The sequence below is a fragment of the Callithrix jacchus genome, chromosome 19, assembly GCF_049354715.1.
Source record: "Callithrix jacchus isolate 240 chromosome 19, calJac240_pri, whole genome shotgun sequence".
In the NCBI taxonomy this organism is placed as follows: domain Eukaryota; kingdom Metazoa; phylum Chordata; class Mammalia; order Primates; family Cebidae; genus Callithrix; species Callithrix jacchus.
This window is the reverse complement of record NC_133520.1, coordinates 28,101,758-28,120,890: the sequence shown is the minus strand read 5'-3', so window position 1 is coordinate 28,120,890 and position 19,133 is coordinate 28,101,758. Positions and strand designations below refer to the sequence as shown.

The 19,133-nt window shown below is 50.6% G+C and overlaps 1 protein-coding gene across 4 annotated transcripts in view; it reads left to right on the top strand.

Moving 5' to 3' along the window:
* Positions 1-19,133, top strand: part of CACNA1S (calcium voltage-gated channel subunit alpha1 S) — a 78,734-nt gene that overhangs the window by 14,330 nt on the left and 45,271 nt on the right. For 2 of the 4 annotated variants that reach the window (XM_035280466.3, XM_035280465.3), the window contains exons 3-10: positions 5,546-5,685; positions 7,413-7,555; positions 7,737-7,889; positions 10,002-10,207; positions 11,508-11,611; positions 14,072-14,217; positions 14,928-15,009; positions 16,638-16,798. In XM_035280466.3, the coding sequence (XP_035136357.3) occupies positions 5,546-5,685; positions 7,413-7,555; positions 7,737-7,889; positions 10,002-10,207; positions 11,508-11,611; positions 14,072-14,217; positions 14,928-15,009; positions 16,638-16,798 (1,135 nt within the window). Of the gene's footprint in view, positions 1-5,545; positions 5,686-7,412; positions 7,556-7,736; positions 7,890-10,001; positions 10,208-11,425; positions 11,612-14,071; positions 14,218-14,927; positions 15,010-16,637; positions 16,799-19,133 lie in introns of all 4 variants that reach the window. The other 2 variants (XM_078356785.1, XM_078356784.1) reach the window with 1 other exon arrangement.

Sequence of the window (19,133 nt, the reverse complement as noted above, 5' to 3'; positions counted from 1 at the left end):
TTGGAAAACAAAAACCTGGGACTCTGCCACAAACCCGTCCTGAAGCAAGGGGGCCCAGGCCTGCTGTCAGCTTGCAAGGGTGCAAGAAAGTGGGGGAATCCAGGAGGAAAGCAATCATGAATATTGTAAAACTGTCTTGTAATAGTAGCACCTGCCCAGCCTGCATAGAGAGATTCCTGTGAGGTCGCTAAGAGGGAGGGGATACTTGAGGATGTCTGGCCTCCACCCCAGCCTAAGCTCCCTGCAAGCCCCCTGGGCTCCCTCCCTCTCCCCCAAATCTACCTTGCTCCTTGCAGCACATGTGCCTTAAAGAGTTAACAACAAATAAGAGTCCAATGCCTCCCTGCTCCAGTGAGATTTGTGCCTGAGCAGGTAACCCTGCCTTGACCCTAAGGAAGGAGACTTTCAAGCCCAGGTGACAGGCAGTCATGTGTTAGTAGAGCACCTTCCCAGGGAGCCCTTCCACTGCAGCCACCTTGCCGCCTCTGCCAGCCCCTCCCCAGGCCAGTCCAGTAAGGTCCTTTCGGTGGGCTCTGTAGACCACAGAACCCTCCAGGGGGTGGGGCATAGGGAACCCGGGAGCCTGGAGTCCTGTCCAGGCCACTGTGCTAGGGGAAGGATTGCAGGGGAAGAAGGTGCAGAAGCTGCTGCTTCTGTGGTCCCAGACAGGAAGACTGGCACTAGGCAGATGCCTTTGGAGGGAAGCCCAACCAGTTCTCAACATTTTCCCACAAAACCACATGCAGGCCAGGGGAGGAGAAGCGTTCAGGACTGGCTGACCCTTGGAGATAGCAGACCCAGCCTAGAAATAGAGGCAGTGGGAGGGTAAGGTGATTGCAGCCCTGTTTTTCTAAGCCCAAGATTCTGGGAGTGCCTGTCTCCAATGTCCCTGGGAGCAAGTGCGAGGCCTGTGCATCAGGGGTGCCAACCTCCAGCTAAGTGTGGCCCCAAGGAGCACCAGTTAGAGGCTTGTCTATGAGGGAAGGACGAGAATTCCCTTGAAGGGGACATTTGGTAACAAAGGTCTTTGTTAGGGGCTGAGGTAAGGGAGCTGTTACCTCCTAAAGTCCGCAGGCTCACTGTCCTCCCCTGAGCTCAGAGGTCAGGAGGTCAGGGACAGGCACTGCTCCCCGGCTCTGGGGTCAGAGCCTGAGGTCCAGTGTCTCTTCTTAGGAATGCAGATCCCAAGGCTGCACCTGGTTTGAAGGTGAGCAGAGATTGTGACTTTCCATTGTTCATTTATTCAACAAACGTTGCTTGAGAGCCTCCTGGGTGCCAGATAGGACGATGCATTCCGGGGCAGAGCTTCTCAGATGATCTGTGGGGAAAGACCACAGTTGGTTGTTTTTACTATGAGGGGTTTTTGTTGTTGTTTTTGTTTTTGTGTTTTTTTAAGATGGAATCTGGCTCTCTCGCCCAGGCTGGAGTGCAGTGGCATGATCTTAACTCACTGCAACCTCTGCCTCCTGGGTACAAGCAATTCTCCTGACTCAGCCTCCTGAGTAGCTGGGACTGCAGGAGCCCACCACCACATCTGGCTGATTTTTAAATTTTTTGTTCTTTTTTATTTTTAGTAGAGACAGGGTTTCACCGTATTGGCAAAGGTGGTCTCAAACTCCTGACCTTGTGATCTGCCCGCCTCAGCCTCCCAAAGTGCTGGGATTACAGGCGTGAGATACTGCGTCTTGCAGTTTCTCATTTTAAATTTCTACTCCATCATGGCCTGATACATGGTACTACCGCATGGAAACTCTTCACAGTGTGTGCCAGCTGGGACTCACCATGTGACTTTGACAAACCCAGATTGGTCTATAGTCCACCCGCATGCATGGAAGTGACTGCAGATTGCCACAGAATTTTCCAAAGCTTACTCAATGCCTACACTGACCACATCTCAGAGTGATAGCGACAGTGTGCGGCCGTACCTGCCAGCAGCCTGAACCTCCAGCAGCAGAGCCCTGGGACCCTGGTTCATTCATTCCATCACAGCACTTTCAGACGCTGTTCCAGACTCCGTTGACCCGGCAGTGAGCAGAGCTGTCCCTGCTCTCATGGACGTTATATTTAGGTCAGGAAGACGGGTCAAATGAATTAACAAATACATACTGAGTCAGGTTCTGAGAACAGCTGCAAAGAAAAGTACATCAGGCTAAGAAGATAGACAGTGCAGGCAGTGAGGACCACGAAGGCCTCAGTGATAAGGTGACATTCCAGCTGGGACCTGAAAGAAAGAAGAAAGTGAGTCATGTGGATACCTGGGGAAGAGCATTCCAGGCAGAGAGAACAGCAAGGGCAAAGGCCCTGAGCTGGAAATATTCTCAGCTGTGTCAGGGGAACATAGGCCCCCGGAGAAGGGGTGTCAGAATCACCAGCTGGGGGGAACTTTTCAAGCCATACAACCTCCCCTCACCCACCACCAGCTGCAATTATGAGAAGACTTCTTTAGAGAGTGACCCTGGCCCTCATACCCAAATGCTATTACTGATGGGGGAGTGTCACCTCTCTCCTCTTCTTGGGGGGGAGAAGCCATGGAGATTCCCCACAGTTAGGAACACATCTGAGAATGACATGGTCTCAAGGAGGCTGTGGTCTGGCAGAGGCAGCAAAGAGCAGCCGAGGGTCACAGGATGGTGAGGACACAGAGCAGGTGCTCCCTGTCGGGGGTAGGGGGTCAGAGGGTTGTAACAGGCAAGGGGTCTACTTGGGCAGTGGGCCTCAGAGACATTCTAGGCAGAGGGGCCGGGGTAAGCAAAGGTGAAAGCTGGTAGAGCTGGAGAGCTAGGGGACCTGCAAGTCATTCCATGTGAGTAACAGGGTGACCAGCAGGCCAGTGGGAAGGCCAGAGGGATGAGCAGGGGTCATGTTATGGAGGACCTTGCATGCCACGGGAAGCATTTGGATTCTTCTGGTAAGTGTTGTGGAATCATTGAAGACTTGCAGGCAAGGCAGCGGCCAGGTCTGTATGGAAAAGGGCTTGGGGAGGACATGTGGATGGCCGTGGATCACTGCAGACAGGGAAGAGCAAGCAACGGCGGGGACAGTCGAAGAGGCGGGGGCTGGTTGCAGGAGGCGGTGGGGCTGGAATGGCCAGATCTGCTGGACACTGGGACCCAGGCAGAGCAAGAGGGAGGAGGAGTCCAGAAAGACCCTGAGGGTTTCTGGCTTAGGCCACTGAGTGCCTTTGGCTGAGACAGGGACACAGGAGGAAGAGCAGCTCTATCAGGACGAGGAGTTTCGTTTCCAACCTGTTGAGCGTAAGGTGGATCACAGCCAAGCCCTGGTGGCTGCTCACAGACATGACAACAACAGCTCCGTGAAAACCAATAGAACATAATGGAAACCAATAGAACACAGTGTAGGCAGAAAACAGACCTTCACCAAGAGCCCAGGTGTCTCGTAAGAGTACCTGTGATGCGTTCGGCATTTGGTGCATGCCAGGCAAGGGCAGACGCTTGCTTACAAGGTGCCATTTAATTCTCACCAAGACTCCTCCAGCTAGCTCTCATTATCTCAGTTTTACAGATGAGGAAACAGAGGTTCACAGAGGCTTAGGAACTTGCCCAAGGCAGCAGAGCTGGTGAAAACCACCACACCATACATCTACTGCCTCCCACCTGCCCATGGTGGACTCTAGGGGGTGTCACAGGAAATTGGGATGACTTTGCTCTTGGGGAGACAGCCAGGTCTTACCCAGGGCATCCAGTCTGGAGCTTAATAAATATCTGTGGAATGACTATCCCTCATTTTTCCATGGATGACTGAGCCCAGGCTGCAGAGGCTGTCGGCCAACTCAGTGTGACATTGATGACACTGTTCCTATGATGCAAGAGTGGACATATCCCTCTTCCCTGTCCTCCGGAACAAGGGCTCATGCTGTGCGCACACAGAGGGATTGTATGGTACTGAGTTTTAATTCTAGGCACTCCAGGGTTGGACTGGAGGGAGTATGGTGGAAAGAGGCAGGCCTTGGAGCTGACAGGCTGAGGAAACTGAGTGACCTCATCTGAAGCCCACAGCCCCTGACAAGCTCTTTCTGAGCCAGGCTGCGGCCAGACAGGCAGTGGCAGGTGCAGGCAGTGCTCTGGTCGTCATGGCTGGCTGCCCAGCCTGTGAACACTGCAACTATTTCAGGGCCTGTTTTTCCTTGCCTCCACAGTGTGCTGATGGGGAGGGCCCCTTGTCCCAGGACATGCTTCCAGGGGTGTGAGCACACTGGAGACTAATGGTGATGGGGGCTGGGATGTGGGGGTACAGACCCCTTTGTTGTGTGGCTCCAGGGAGCACCAATCAGGATGGATCTGTATATACACACACACCTCCTGGAGCTGAGTCGTGCTGCAGCCTCACCTAGGCAGCGGGCTTGGTCAGCGCTCCTCGGGAGGCTTTGCTTGGCTGGGGAGACCTGAGGACCAGAGCTCTTAGAAGCTGCCAAGCTAGGGTTCAGATGGCTGCAAGGAGAGCAGTTTCAGCCTGGAGTTCTGACAAGACAGACCTGCTTTCTCAGTTAGAAATAGCTCTCGCCTGGGCCTAGAAGAGTGGGAAGGGTGACGTGGCCAAGGATAGGGTAACTCGGAGGATCAGGCTACAAGGACAGGGCCTGGAGTGTTGGCAAGGCCTTTTGCAGGTGGGGCTGAGCCGAAACCTCAGCCTCTTACCAGTGCTACCCTGATACAGTGAACCCCACACTCCACTCACCCTGCTAATAGTGTCATGCCCTTAAGGGACTGCCTAAAGGAAGCCGATGTGAGGGCAGCTGAGCTGAGACAGGCAGGGAACCTGAAGGGAAAATGAATTAGAGAGCAATGCTGCCCAGGAAGGGACAGCATCGGGAGTCCTGGGAGATCCACCCCCATCTCCTACCGTCCATCCCCTGGACGATTGGAGAAGAAAGGTGCCCCAACCAGAAACCCCCTGGAGACTGTCATTTTGGGAACCTCAAATCCTTCATTTATTCAAGCAGTTCTAATCCCTGGAAGTCAAGTAATGGAAAAAATGGACAAAAATCCCCATGCTTCGGCTGGGCACGGTGGCTCACGCCTGTAATCCAAGCACTTTGGAGGCCAAGGCGGGTGGATCACCTGAGGTTGGGAGTTCAAGACCAGCCTGACCAACACGGTGAAACCCTGTCTTAAAAAAAAAAATCCCCATGCTTCATGGAGTTTATATTCTAGTGGGGAAAAGAGATAATGAACAAGACTCTCTATATAATATATTTTATAGATATTTATTATTATCATATAATATATTTTATATATATGGTATTTAAGCTAAGGGCAAGTGCTAAGAAGACCAAGTTAAGCAGAGCAGAGGAACATGAAATGCTGGAGATGGCTCGCATTACACTTGATGGCCAGAGAAGGCCTCAGTGAAGGAATTTTGAGTAAAGACCCAGTGGGAATGTGTGGTTGTGTAGCGGTGAAGGGGGTGAGCATCCCAGCAAGTACAAATGTCCTGAGGCAGGCATGCCTAAGCAACAGCAGGGACCCCAGCGTGGCTGCCAGGAAGAGAGCACAGAGGCAAGCTGCGACTGCGTTTGCCCCCACAGGAGAAGCTGGAGTATTTCTTCCTCATCGTCTTCTCAATTGAAGCCGCCATGAAGATCATTGCCTACGGTTTCTTATTCCACCAGGACGCTTATCTGCGCAGCGGCTGGAATGTGCTGGACTTCACCATTGTCTTCCTGGGGTGAGAGCTGGGTGTGGGGGACTGGAGGTCAGTCCCTCTCTGAGGACTCTGTGCCCACTGCCACCACCATCAGCATCTTAGAAGTGGGGTGGGACTCCAGAGTCATGCTAACCTCTCCACAGAGCAGCCTCTGTTAGAGGTCGGTCCGGCAAAGGTGCTGTCCATGTTGGTGGAACAGGGACCATCGCCCTCACCCTGCTCGCCAGTCCCAATCTCCTTCCCTGGCTAGATGCTGTAAATTCCATTATCCTTCTCCCATCACACACATTGGGAAATGATATGGGTGGTTCCACTGGCCAGCAGTTTCTGGATGCTCCTAAGTTTCTCAGCCTCTGTCGTTTATTAGTTTCTTCCACAGACGATGCTGAGTGCCTGTTATTTGGGTTCACAGAAACGGACACTTATTAGCCTGTATTAGTTTGCTAGGGCTGCCACAATAACACTCCACAGGTTGGGAAGCCGAAGCAGCAGGAATCCAATTCTCGCAGTTCTGGAGCTGGAAGTTTAAGGGCGAGGTGCAGGCAGGATTGGGTTCACACGGTCTCTCCTCTATGCGTGCGCATCCTTCACGTCTCTTTGTGTGTCTAGAGTTCCTCTTCTCACAAGGAGACATGGCAAATGGGATGAAACGAGACAACCTCGTTTCATCTTAGAGCCTGTTCCAACACAGTGTCTCCAAATACAACCGCCTTCTGAGGTGCTGGGGGTTAGGGCTTCAGCACATGAATTTGGAGGGAACGTGACTCTACCCACAGCATTACCATGAGTGACTACCATGTAATGATAACAATAGCGTTATGAAGCACCTAATATGTGCTTACACATACCATCTCATTTAATTCTCCCCATAATCCTGTTTTTCCTCATTTCATGAATGAGGAAGCTAAAGAACAGAAAAGTCAAGCAACTTGTCCAAGGTCACACAGGTAACTGGTGGCAGTGCTGGGATTCAAGCCCAAAGCAGTCTGGGCTCCAGAGGCTGCAAATGCGGCCTTCGGTTCTGTAAGGATAGTGTTGGTTACCCGCCAACCGTCCAGTGCTGCTTTTGGCTAAGTGGAGAAAACAGAAGAATTCTGTGAATCGGCCTCTGCCTTTAACAGGCTGCCCCGGTTGGAAGCCAGCACTAGAATGCAGAAAGCAATACCTCACACTGCATCGTTGTCTCATACGCAATGTGTCCCTGAGGTCTTCTGTCAGGAGGATTCGGAGGTGAAGGAATTTGAGATAGACTTCAAAGGATAACGGAAATTCGAGCAAATTAAGAGGAAGAGGAGGCCAGTAGGAAAGAAAATAAAGGGCATTATCAAAAAGTGCACACGGGAGGAAAAGCGCAGAGGGAGAACTTGCTGTGGATTTTCTTCTCTGGGTCACCCCTGAGTGTGGTACAGGTAACCTCCAGCCCAGGTGGGGGGTGCTCAGCCCCATGGCCAGCGACTGCACCTGTGGCACACATACCTCGACCCCATTCGGCACCCAAAGTAGACCTCACAAGTGGAGAACAGTACTCTTTTCACTGAATAGGAACTTGATGTCAGAATCCTTTTAAATGAAATTCCCCAGATAAGCATGACCAGATCATTAGTTAGCAGTTGGTGAACCGTATTTGCTGTCTCTCCCCTAGGCCTTTCCACAGGTGCCCCAGCATGGACAGAACACAGGGCCCCAGACCACCAGGGCAGTGGCTTTTCCAACCCCTGGACTGCTTCTCTCCCTCTTCTCCACTCTAGGGTCTTCACCGTGATTCTGGAACAGGTTAACGTCATCCAAAGCAACACAGCCCCAATGAGCAGCAAAGGAGCCGGCTTGGATGTTAAGGCTCTCAGAGCCTTCCGAGTGCTCAGACCTCTCCGACTGGTGTCGGGGGTGCCCAGTGGGTGGCAGTGTTCCTGCAGACCCCTTTCTCCTTTTCCTTCCTGTTCCCTTGTCCCCAGTTCTGGGTCCCCTTCCTACCTTGACATCCCAGAGGCTTCCCAAGATTTATGGGGAGGGAGGGCCGTGAGACCAAGTGTGGGGGAGGTGACCCGTCTTCCCCTCCCTGCTCACCTCTGCAGGCCTGCAAGTGGTCCTGAACTCCATTTTCAAGGCTATGCTCCCCCTATTCCACATTGCCCTGCTGGTCCTCTTCATGGTCATCATCTATGCCATCATCGGGCTGGAGCTCTTCAAGGGCAAGATGCACAAAACCTGCTACTTCACTGGCACAGGTGAGCTCCCAGGGAAAGTGGGGCTGTGGGAGAGGGCCTAGGACAGCTGGTGAGGGAGCCCAGGGGTCGGCCATTGCCAACCACACCTGTTGACCTTGGGAATGGGTTTCTCCTGGATAAGGGGGACTTGGAGGAAGGACAGCTCTGCTGAGTCAGTGAGCAAAGAAAGTGAGCAGGGGTCTGGGCCACGGCTTGTTCTGAAACACCCACGTGCAATGTGGTACCTTCCAGTCTCTCTGGGCCAGTGGTAGATAGAGACATGGGCATGGGATAAGTCTGAATTTCTATGTAAACTTTCTCCTGTTGCAGTTTTAGCTTCAGTCTGAGCTGCCCCTCAGAGCAGGCACCCAGAATAGGGGCTGAATGGGACCTCAGAAAAAACACCCAAGAGCCAAAGGGGATCATTTGTTGGGTTTCCAAAAATAACCTACGTTGAAGATATACTTGAGCTGAACCAGCATTTCTCAGACTTTCCATCTTGAGGACCCTTTTTCACTCTTATGAATTACTGAGGACCTCAGAGAGCTCTTGTTGATATAGGTCTGATCTGCTGATATTCATGGAATGAGAAATGAAAACCGAGGAGCATGTCATGATATTAATTTATTAATTCAGTTTTAAAGAACAGTAAGAAACTCATGACATGAGAACATAAATAGTATATTTCTAATAACAAATAAGTAGATTTTCCAAAACCAGTAATATTTGGTGAGAAGAGTGGTGACACTATTGCACATTTTTTGTAAATCTCTTCAATGCCTTGCTTGATAGAGGCTGCTGGATTCTCATCACCTTCTGCGTGTGTGTGCTGCCACATCACATCACATCCATGCAGCCTCTGGGAAATAACAGTCTACATTGTTCAGAGACTGGGAGACAGATGGGCAACTCCCATCTTAACAGTATTGTGAAAATCGTTTTGGTCAGGCCGACATCCTGAAAGAGTGAGTCCCACTCTGAGACTGGCTGCTCTACCCTGCCAGCAGCTCACTGGGACTTAGCCTCCTCCTTGAGCCTGAGCATCGAACTTACCAGAATAACTCTCCTTGACCTTCAGCGTCTTAGGAGACTTGACTCACCTCCTCATGCCCACTGACAACAGAGAGACAGTCAACGCCAGTCCCAAGCCCAATTCATGAGAGTAAACTCTGATCCAGCTTTCAGGGGTTACATTCCTAGACCCTCCTATTTCAGCCTCTTCCCATCACCACCACAATCTACATCCTATAATAAGCATGATCAGGATGGATACGAGGGGACATTCAATCACACCTTCAACCCGAATTTGAAGGTCTCACTGGTGTTCTCGTGAGATCTTAAGAAATGCTGAGCAGCAGTGCTCAAAAGCCTCTCTCGGATCGGGGCTTCTGACTTCATGGGATCAGGGCCCCCTGGAGACCATCAGTGTCCTCTCCTCTCCATCTTCAGAGCATTGAGCCTGCACAGCAAATATGGGTAAGGCGGAGTGTTCCAGTTCTGCTGAGCCAATCTAATCTCTGAACACAAAAGGAGACTGTAAAACATCCTAAGATAAAAGGGGATGCAGGATGTCATCAGAAGTGCAGGATTTTCGAGACAAGAAAGCACCATCCAGGGGAACAAAGGGGAGGGCAGGCTCAGGCCTGGCGGGAACTTCCCGAGTGCAGACCCCTGCCCCATCAGCTGGGTGTCTTGTACAGCCCAGCGCAGTACTGCTGGAGCTTCTCCAATTTCACCTTCCAGACAGAACTCTCAAGTCAGAACATGTGAACCCTCCACCTCCAGCTCCACTCTAGCCAGGCAGCTGCCTCCTTTTTTAAAGTTCTACGGGGACAAATGACACTCAGATTACTCCTCTTTCGTGGGTTGCACTGCATAGGACAATTAATCCTAGAAGCAGACCCTGCCATGAGGCCTGCGGGCCCAAGACATAATTCCCGCTGCCTGTAGCCATCCTCAGCCCTAGGCATTCCTCTTCACTGTCACCATCTGCTCCGTGAGAAGCTGTCTTTCGCATTTTCAGCAGTGTTTTTAGACTACGATCAATTCTCTCAGACTGCTCCTGACACCTTTCCTACTGTCACCACCCACCTACTACTTTTGTCTGACGCGCGATCTGCCTTCTGCCTCCAGATATCGTGGCCACGGTGGAGAATGAGGAGCCATCACCCTGCGCCAGGACGGGCTCAGGGCGCCGCTGCACCATCAACGGCAGTGAGTGCCGAGGCGGCTGGCCAGGGCCCAACCACGGCATCACCCACTTTGACAACTTCGGCTTCTCCATGCTCACCGTGTACCAGTGCATCACCATGGAGGGATGGACTGATGTCCTTTACTGGGTAGGTCTGGGCTTGTACCTGCTAGAACCGCCTCCCTTCATCCACAGGCTTGCAAGGGAGTGGGCAGGGAGGGCTTGCCAGTCCACACAGGAGGCCATCTCCCTCTTGCTCCTCCCTGGGGAAGCTATACAGGATGTGAGGCCCCTTCTTGTTCCCAGGTATGTGCCCCAGCATCCTGTGGGGAAGTCCTCATGAGACAGTATGTCTGTGCAGGATCCAAGGGGCAGGTGAAGAATGGAAACCAGGAAAAACCTGGCTGTGAGTGACTCAGTTCTGATGGCTTCAAATTTCAGACCTTTTGAGGAATGAAGGGCCTTTTGAGTCTTTTTCTCTGCCTCTGCAAGACTCCTTTCTCATATAAGTATTATTAGATACTAGTTTCCTCCACCATAAAATAAGGATAATAATACTGTCCATATCAGAGTTAGTGGGAGGATTAACTGAATTACAACAGTGCCTGCCACACAGTCAACAATGTATAAGAGTTTCTTTGTTGGAGTATAGTATTTATTTGGTGTTTGTTAAGAGCTTTCTTATTTCATCCTTCAATGATGGAAGACATTGCTCCCATTTTACAGATAAGGAAACTGAGGCTCAGAGAGACTAAAGTAAGTTGCCCATAGTTAAGAACTTAGCAACAGAGCCAAGAATCAAACTCTGATCCCCTGGTTCCAATCTGGAATTAACCACAATACATGCTGCCTATGAGAGGAAAATTGTAAAAGTGTCAAATGCTTTGCAAATATAAAGGATTAGTATAAATATTTACTGTAAGTGTGTATTGGGGAGCAAATTATTTAAAATGTCAAAGGACTGTCACGTGTATGATTTCACCTCTGTTTCAAGCCTGTGAGGAGAGAGAGCCCATGTCATTCTCGCTGTGAGACAGATGGGAATAATGCTCAGAGATGTTAGGTGACTTGTCCAGGGTCACGGAGGTTGTTCATTTGAAAAAATCTTGGCTTTAAATAAATCAACTGGAGATAGAGTCCATGAGAGAGGTCAAGTGAGAGAGGCAGGTAGGAGACACTCTTGGTCGGAGGGAAAATGGGTCAGTCTTGGCCCAGCCAGGTGGGCAGCCAGCAAGGTCTCCCTGGAGAGATGCTTCCAGACCATATCCTAGTCCTCAGGCTGGAAAAGTCCTTCCTGACTAGTCCTCAGGCTGGGGAAAAAAAGTCCTGTCACTGTCCCCGAATGGCTTCTCTCCTTGTCCCCCAGGGTTGGGTGGAGTCTTCATGAGCAGACTTGGGGAAGGGGAGCCAAGTCCTCAACTCAGAGGATCACACCCCTGCCCCACCAGGTCAATGATGCCATTGGCAATGAGTGGCCCTGGATCTATTTTGTCACCCTCATTCTGCTGGGATCCTTCTTCATCCTCAACCTGGTACTGGGCGTCCTGAGCGGGTAAGAAAGTTGAAAGGCAGCCGGGGGGATGGGAGGAAGAGGAGGAGGGAGAGGAGAAGGAGGAAGGAGAAGGAAACAAGGAAGAAGAAACAGGAGGGGTGGGGGGGAAGAGGAGGAGGAGAGAAAGGAGTGGAGCAGGGCAGGGGGCTGTGGGTCAGGTCCTTGACTCAACCCTGGGTTCCCTGTAACCTCAGCTGGGGCAAGAGTGCTTCCTTCCTGGTGAGCAGGAAAGAGGAGATGCAGGCAGGAGCCCCTCAATTTCTAGTTTGCCTTTCTCCTCCTCCTCAAGTCTTCCCCCATTCTCACCCTTCCTGTCCCTCTGCTTTGACACTCCTCAGTGAAGCCCCTGAGGCTCCAGCCTCCCGGCCCCAGGGGCGCCCAAGTGGCACCTCGGCACCAAGAGGCAGTGGAGCTTTTGGTTAAGGACAAGGACTCTGGAGCTAGAATGCCCACATTTAAATCCCTGCACAGGCAGCTGTGTGACCTTTACCTAATTACCTAGCTTCTCCATGCCTTCATTTCCACGTCTGTCAAATAAGAATTATTTCAGTATCTATCTCATAGGGTTCTTTGAAGATTAAATAAGTTAATACAAATAAAGTACTCAGAACAGAATAAGCACTAACTACTAATGCACGATTCATGAGAGCTGTTCTCTTTGAGACAGTCCTGCTACCATCCGTCCATCCACCCCAGCACAGAGGAGAGGCTAGAAGTCGCCATCAGCCTTCTTCCCCCTTGGTGTTACTCCATTCCAGAAGCTTCCCTCCAGGTAGTCTGTAGATAGAATTCAGGGGTCTGTGAACTTGGATAGGAAACATGTATCTTTATTTTTCACAACTGTAACTGAAATTTAGTGTTACCTTCAGTAATAAACATGCGCAACAAAGCACAGTGCTATTAGCGGGGCCTGTGACTTGTCCTCTTAGAAATCGGGTCACCTCACATTGTGAATAGTATTTACACTAATCACGCCATACTTTGAAATTATGATCATCAGACCTGCAGCTGGATCTTGCTAGTCAATGAGTTAATGAAAAAGCACATGGACTACTCCATCCCAATTTTTTTGCATTTTAATAGTGACATTATAACATACAGTCATCTGCTGCATGATGACAATTCAATGACGGGCTGCAGATACAGCAGTGGTGCGCTAAGATTGTACCGCATTTTTACAGTACCTTTTCCATGTTTAGCTGTGTTTAGATCCACAGATACTTACAGTTGCCTATAGTATGCAGCATTGTATACAGTATGCCTGCTGTCCAGCTTTGTAGCCTAGGAGCCATAGGCTATGCCACACAGCCCAGATGTGTAGTGGGCTCTCCCATCTGGGTGTGTGTAAGTACACTCGATGTCTACACAGAGATGAAGTCGCCTAGCGATGCCCTTCTCAGAACACAGATCAGTCATTAAGTGAAGCCTGGCTGTAATTGGCGTCTCTGTCGCGCTATGGTTTTATTTTACGCATTTCACATTATTCTGAGGAGTGATCCATAGGCTTCACTGGACTTTCAAAGAGTCCGTGGCACAAACTGGTCACGAGCCCCTGCCTGGACCCCGCCTGGCCCGGGCGACTCCACCTGTCCTGTGGGCCGACCCCTCCTGGCCGCTGAGCGCGGCTCCTTAGAGCCCACACCCGCGCTGCCGTCTTCCCTGTCCCACGGGTTCCTGCCTGGTGGCTCAGGACTGCCCTCTGCTGGCCTGAAGATCCCTCGCAGAGCCTCGGGACCTTTTACAATACTAAATTTCTTTCTTTCTTTCTTTCTTTTTTTTTTGAAGCGGAGTTTCGCTGTTGTTACCCAGACTGGAGTGCAATGGCACGATCTCAGCTCACCGCAACCTCTGCCTCCTGGGTTCAAGCAATTCTCCTGCCTCAGCCTCCCGAGTAGCTGAGACTACAGGCGCGCACCACCATCCCCAGCTAATTTTTGTATTTTTAGTAGAAACGGGGTTTCACCTTGTTGACCAGGATGGGCTCGATCTCTTGACCTCGTGATCCACCCGCCTCGGCCTCCCAAAGTGCTGGAATTATAGGCGTGAGCCACCGCGCCCGGGCTACAACACTAAATTTCTGAAGTAGCTTAAAAGGTTGCTGTGGACAATTGGGGGCTCCGTGGATGATTCAGTTAGGCAATGGACTGCCTTGTCATGAACCTCTAATGTCCAAAGGGAATCCCAAATCAAGGCAGGAGACACTGAGATGGATGGGAAGGAAGAAAGGAGGAAGGGACAGGGAGTGCTCCAGGGTGTTCCTGGAGAGTGGGAGAGGTGAGCGGGCAGGGAGAGGGGCTGCCCCTTAGCCACCTTGAGGGGCACCTGGACTCCTGGCAACACCCCAGGACCAGAAAAAGCAGCACTCCAGCCACAGAATGTGCTCTACCCCCAGGAAGCTCAGTCTTTCCCCAGCCCTGTTTTTTCTTCTCCTCCCCTCCTGGCATCCCCATCCCATTTCAGGGAATTCACCAAGGAACGGGAGAAGGCCAAGTCCAGGGGAACCTTCCAGAAGCTCCGGGAGAAGCAGCAGCTGGATGAGGACCTTCGGGGTTACATGAGCTGGATCACGCAGGGCGAGGTCATGGATGTTGAGGACTTCAGAGAAGGTTTGGGCCCAAAGGCGTGGTCAGTACTCACCCCACCCTCTCAGTCCCACCTCTAAGCTGCACCTTGCCTGCAGGCTCCACAGAAAGCACTACCTTCTTTAACCCCAGCAAGCCTGGGAGACCCAGTGAACCAGTCCAACATTAGCCCTTTAGGGTGAGTGACTTGCCTAAAACAAAATGGCTCAAAATGATAAGATCCAGGTGTGACCAGAGCTCTTCCCAAAGGTGCAGGCTGCCCTCCTCATGGCTCTGAGGCTGCAGATAAAGTGGGCTTTTTGGCCGAGCACAATTGTGCTCGTGCAGATCACGAGGTCAGGAGTGCGAGACCAGCCTAACCAACAGAGTGAAACCCCATCTCTACTAAACGGACTGGACTTTGTGGCGTCTGCCTGTAAGCACAACTACTCATGAGGCTGAGACAGGAGAATCGCTTGAACCCGGGAGGTGGAGTTTGCAGCGAGCCAAGATCCCGCCACTGCACTCCAGCCTGGATGATGGAGCAGGACTCCATCTCAAAAAAAAAAAAAAAATGGGCCCTTTAGCACTTGGGACTCTCAGTCTCTGAAAAGCACCAAGAAATCCAAGCCTACTGAGGACCCCTTGTCACAGATGTCTCTGGTCAATGGGCCCTTGTCTTGGTTGCCCAGCCCAGGTGTGTCCAGCATGGAGGGGCCCCGAAGGCTGACTGGCTCTTTCTCTCCTGTCTCCAGGAAAGCTGTCTTTGGATGAAGGTGGCTCTGATACGGAGAGCCTGTATGAAATTGCGGGCTTGAACAAAGTCATCCAGTTCATGTGAGTATCTGCCCACCGCCCCAGGAAACCCCCAACCCCCAGCACCCTGAGACACAAGGGTAGAGTCCAGTTACTTCCCCTCAGTGGCTTCAGAGTCACTTGTCTCATCCTTTAGAAAGGCAGCCTTTTTAAGAAAACCGGGCCAGTTTCTGCTCTGAGGGACCTCCACAGGGACCAGATCCTCAGGGAATGTGTGATCAGAGGGGTCCTGAGCAGATGACCTATTTATGTAGCACATAAGAAGGACACTGGGAGCCTCCAGGGCAGTGAGCATGCTCGGGGCTGCCCTCTGATCCGAGAGAAGCTGGGTGAGGTCGTTCATGCTGGAAACCTCTGTGAGGGAAGAGGAAGGTGCGCAGCAGAGGCTGAACAAACCAGGAGCACCTCGGGAAGTAGGCTGGAGTCAAGAACACTCGCCGCGCTCTCTTGCCTTTGCCTTAAGAGGAGGGTTGGTTTGTTTGGTTGGCTGTTTCCTGTTATAAATTCACACTTAATTATAATTTTAAAGATCAAACCATAGAGCTATACATCAAAGAAAAGAGGAAGGTCCCCAGTGCCCTTCAAAGAGGTAACCATGGTAACAGATGTGTACGCCTCGAAGACCTTTTCTATGCTCTCATCTCTGTGCATGCACACACACACATACATATGCGTGCCAGGATTTTTTTTGGTTTTGTTTTGATTTTTTTACATAATGGGGTTGTTTATGTTAACTGCTGTCACTGCAGGGACTAGAACAGTGCTTAGCACATAGGAGGTGTTGCCAAATGTTTGTCAAATAAATGAATACAATATACACTAAAGAATAATCCATTAAAGGATTATCTAGTGACTTACACTTTTTTAACTTAAAATTATCTATTGAGAGCAATTTTCACAACAGAGTCACTTTCTTTTTGTGTATCTTTGGATATAAAATATTCCACAAGATGAATATATCGCGACGTAATTTATCCTTCCCCTCTTTGGCAATGCAAGCAGTGCTGCAGGGAACAGCTGCGCATGAGTATGACCATTTCTGCCAAGGGAACTCTAGAAATAGAATTGCTGGGTCACAGGGCATAGCTACTCCTAGCTCCTTGGGAGTCTGAGGTGGGAGGATCACTTGAGCACAAGAGTTCAAGTCCAGTCTAGGCAACCTAGCAAGACCTGTCTAAATAAATAAATAAAACAATAAATAGAGCATATAGATTTTAAATTTTGGTAAGTGCTGCCAATTCATCCCCAAAAGACTGTACTTCAAAGCTGAGTTCCCCACACACCCCCACCAGATATTAATTTGTTGAAGAGTGACCTTTGATAATGAGTGAAATGTGGTGTCCCAGAGTTGCTTTGATTAAACTTAAACCACATGGAGCACCTGCTCCTTGCCGGGCACTTGGGCTAAGCATTTTGCGTGCATCCTCTCATTCCATTGCCTGGGAAGTTTGCCCTGCTGTTGCTTTTCCGTGAAAGCTGGAGGATTTTACTCAGTCTGGCTCTCCAGCTCAGGCCCTGAGCTCCTTTCATGTGGCTGGAGGAAGAGGGTGGTCAGGCTACACATGGCTGGAGTGTGTCTGAAGGCAGCTTGGAAAGGTAGGGTGTAGAGCAGCACAGCACTGCACGCCGTCCTCTGTCCCCTCCCTCAGCCGGCACTGGAGGCAGTGGAACCGCATCTTTCGCTGGAAGTGCCACGACATCGTGAAGTCCAAGGTCTTCTACTGGCTGGTGATTCTCATCGTTGCCCTCAACACCCTGTCTATCGCCTCAGAGCACCACAACCAGCCTCTCTGGCTGACCCACTTGCAAGGTAAGGCGGAACGGACTGAAGCCAGGAGGAGGGCAGATGTGGCTGGATGCCAGAATCAGCCAATGGCACCACAGGTTTGACAGAAGAGGTTGATTAGATATCAACATCATTTTCTAAAAATTATGGACCGTGAGTCCTGGATTATATGACCCAATCTGCTCCTTTCACAAGGGAAAAACAGAGGCCTCAAGTGGCAGAGCAACACACCCAACTTTCTTCTTCCTGGCCTTGTTACTCGCCGAGGACAGTAAAAGCAATAGGTTGGGTGTGTTATTATTCCAACCACAGATCACTGGACATAAAATTGCTAGTAATTTAGAACTCTAAGCACCCAAGTTCACATTCTGCTACAAAAACAGCAATCTTTCACGAGCTACTTACTGAGTGCGTCCGGTATGTAAGGCGCAGGAAAATAACTCAGGATGCAGAGAACACTAGTACACTGCTCCTGGCTTCAGGGAGCTTACTTGGCCAGAGGGGAGACCAGTGTAAATAAATAATTCCAAGTCAATACAAGGAGGGCAACGGTAGAGCTAAATACAAGGTAGCAACAAGAGGAGAATCATGGAAGAGATGCTGGCGCTCTATGGATCTTAGAGGACTGGTAGACAAGCCCCAGGCGGTCAAAGGGAGGAGGGGATCCTGCAGAAGGAACAGCATGTACAAAGATATGAAGATGGGAAACAGCTTAGTGAATTCAGGAAGCCACAGAACTTTATGTGTGTTTAAGAGAGCAGTAGGGATCCTAAGCTAAGATAGTGAGAGATGTGTTTGCTCACGGAGGCCTTGTGTTAGGCCATTGTTGCATTGCTGTAAGAAACTACCTGAGACTAGGTAATTGATAAAGAAAAGAGGTTTCGTTGGCTCACAGTTCTGCAGGCTTCACAGCAAACATGGGCTGGCACCTGCTCGGCTTCCAAGGTGGCCTCGGGAAGCCTGCAATCATGGAGGAAGGCAAAGGGAGGGCGGGCATGTTACATGGTGAAAGCAGGAGCAAGAGAGAGAGTGGAGGGGAGGTGCCACACGCTTTTAAATGACAGGTTTTGTGGGGAACTCAGAGTGAGCTCACTTACCACCAAAGAAACGGCCCAAGCCATTCATGAGGAATCCCTCCCCATAATCCAAACACCCCCCTGACCCTGCCACCAGGCCCCAGCTCCAGCACTGGGGATTACATTTCAACATGAGATCTGGGCAGAGGTATCTATCCAAACACTTTCAGGCTTTCTGTGTTAATAAAGTTGGACTTTATACCTTAGGCTACGAAAAGCCAATGAGAAGTTAAAAGCAGGAAATGATGTGATCTGACTTGAATTTTGGAAAGCTCAGTCTTGATGGCAGGTGAATGAGTCAGCCTTGTTCGTGTGGTAGATATTCCCCTGGGCGCGGAGCTCTGGACCAGGAGAGGAGTGGGATCTGAGGAAAGGAGGGCCGGTTCCAACGACACCGTGGACACACTAAGTGCCCTCCCCACCACAACATGCAACAATGCTGCATGGGGCATAGTAACGGCGTTTCATGGAATGGAAAGGAAGTCTGAGTGGCAGAAACAAAGAAGTGACCCAAAGCTGGAGCAGCGGGCTTGTGAGCTGACTTCCAAGGACGTTTTAGACCTAGGCCTAAACCCTAATGGGCAGCAGCTGGCGTTAAGCCCTAAGGCCCGTGCAGGGCTGGCGACAGGACCCTGGCCCTGCGTGAGGTGGGAAATGGAACTGGCATGCCTGCATAGAGCCAGGGCCCTGGAGAGGCTGCCCCCATGGAAAGGAAGCAAAAAGTTCACTGGGCCAGGGAGCGAGCTCAGAAGTTTATTCCCACTAGAGGCCCAAGGAGAAAGGAAACATGTCTCGAGTGAAAAATCAAAATCCTGTCAGTACCTTGTATGGGTATGGGGGCCAATATGCTGTACTTCTTGTGGTCCAAAGATCCCAAGCTAAGATAGCAACGTAAAATTCAACTTGCAAACAAGTAAAATCCCTGGGGTACCCAACAGAAGCAAACATAAACCGTTCTTTAAGGATTCTTCTTAATCTAAGGCATGTAGAATTCCTGCAGGGAAGAGTGTTTCCTGAAGATGAGCTCACAATTTAAAACAAACTAACAAAAAACCCCTGCAAACCAAAGAGGAACAGAGCCACCCTCAGAAAGAGTCATCAGGTACAACCAATGGAAGCTGGCAGCTCCGGAACCCTGAGATGATAGAACAGAGCCACCCTGAGAAGAGTCATCAGGTACAACCAATGGAAGCTGGCAGCTCCGGAACCCTGAGATGATAGAACAGTGCAAAGGACACTGTTTAAAGTGATGAAAGAGGTAAAGGAAGGAAAACAAATAGAAA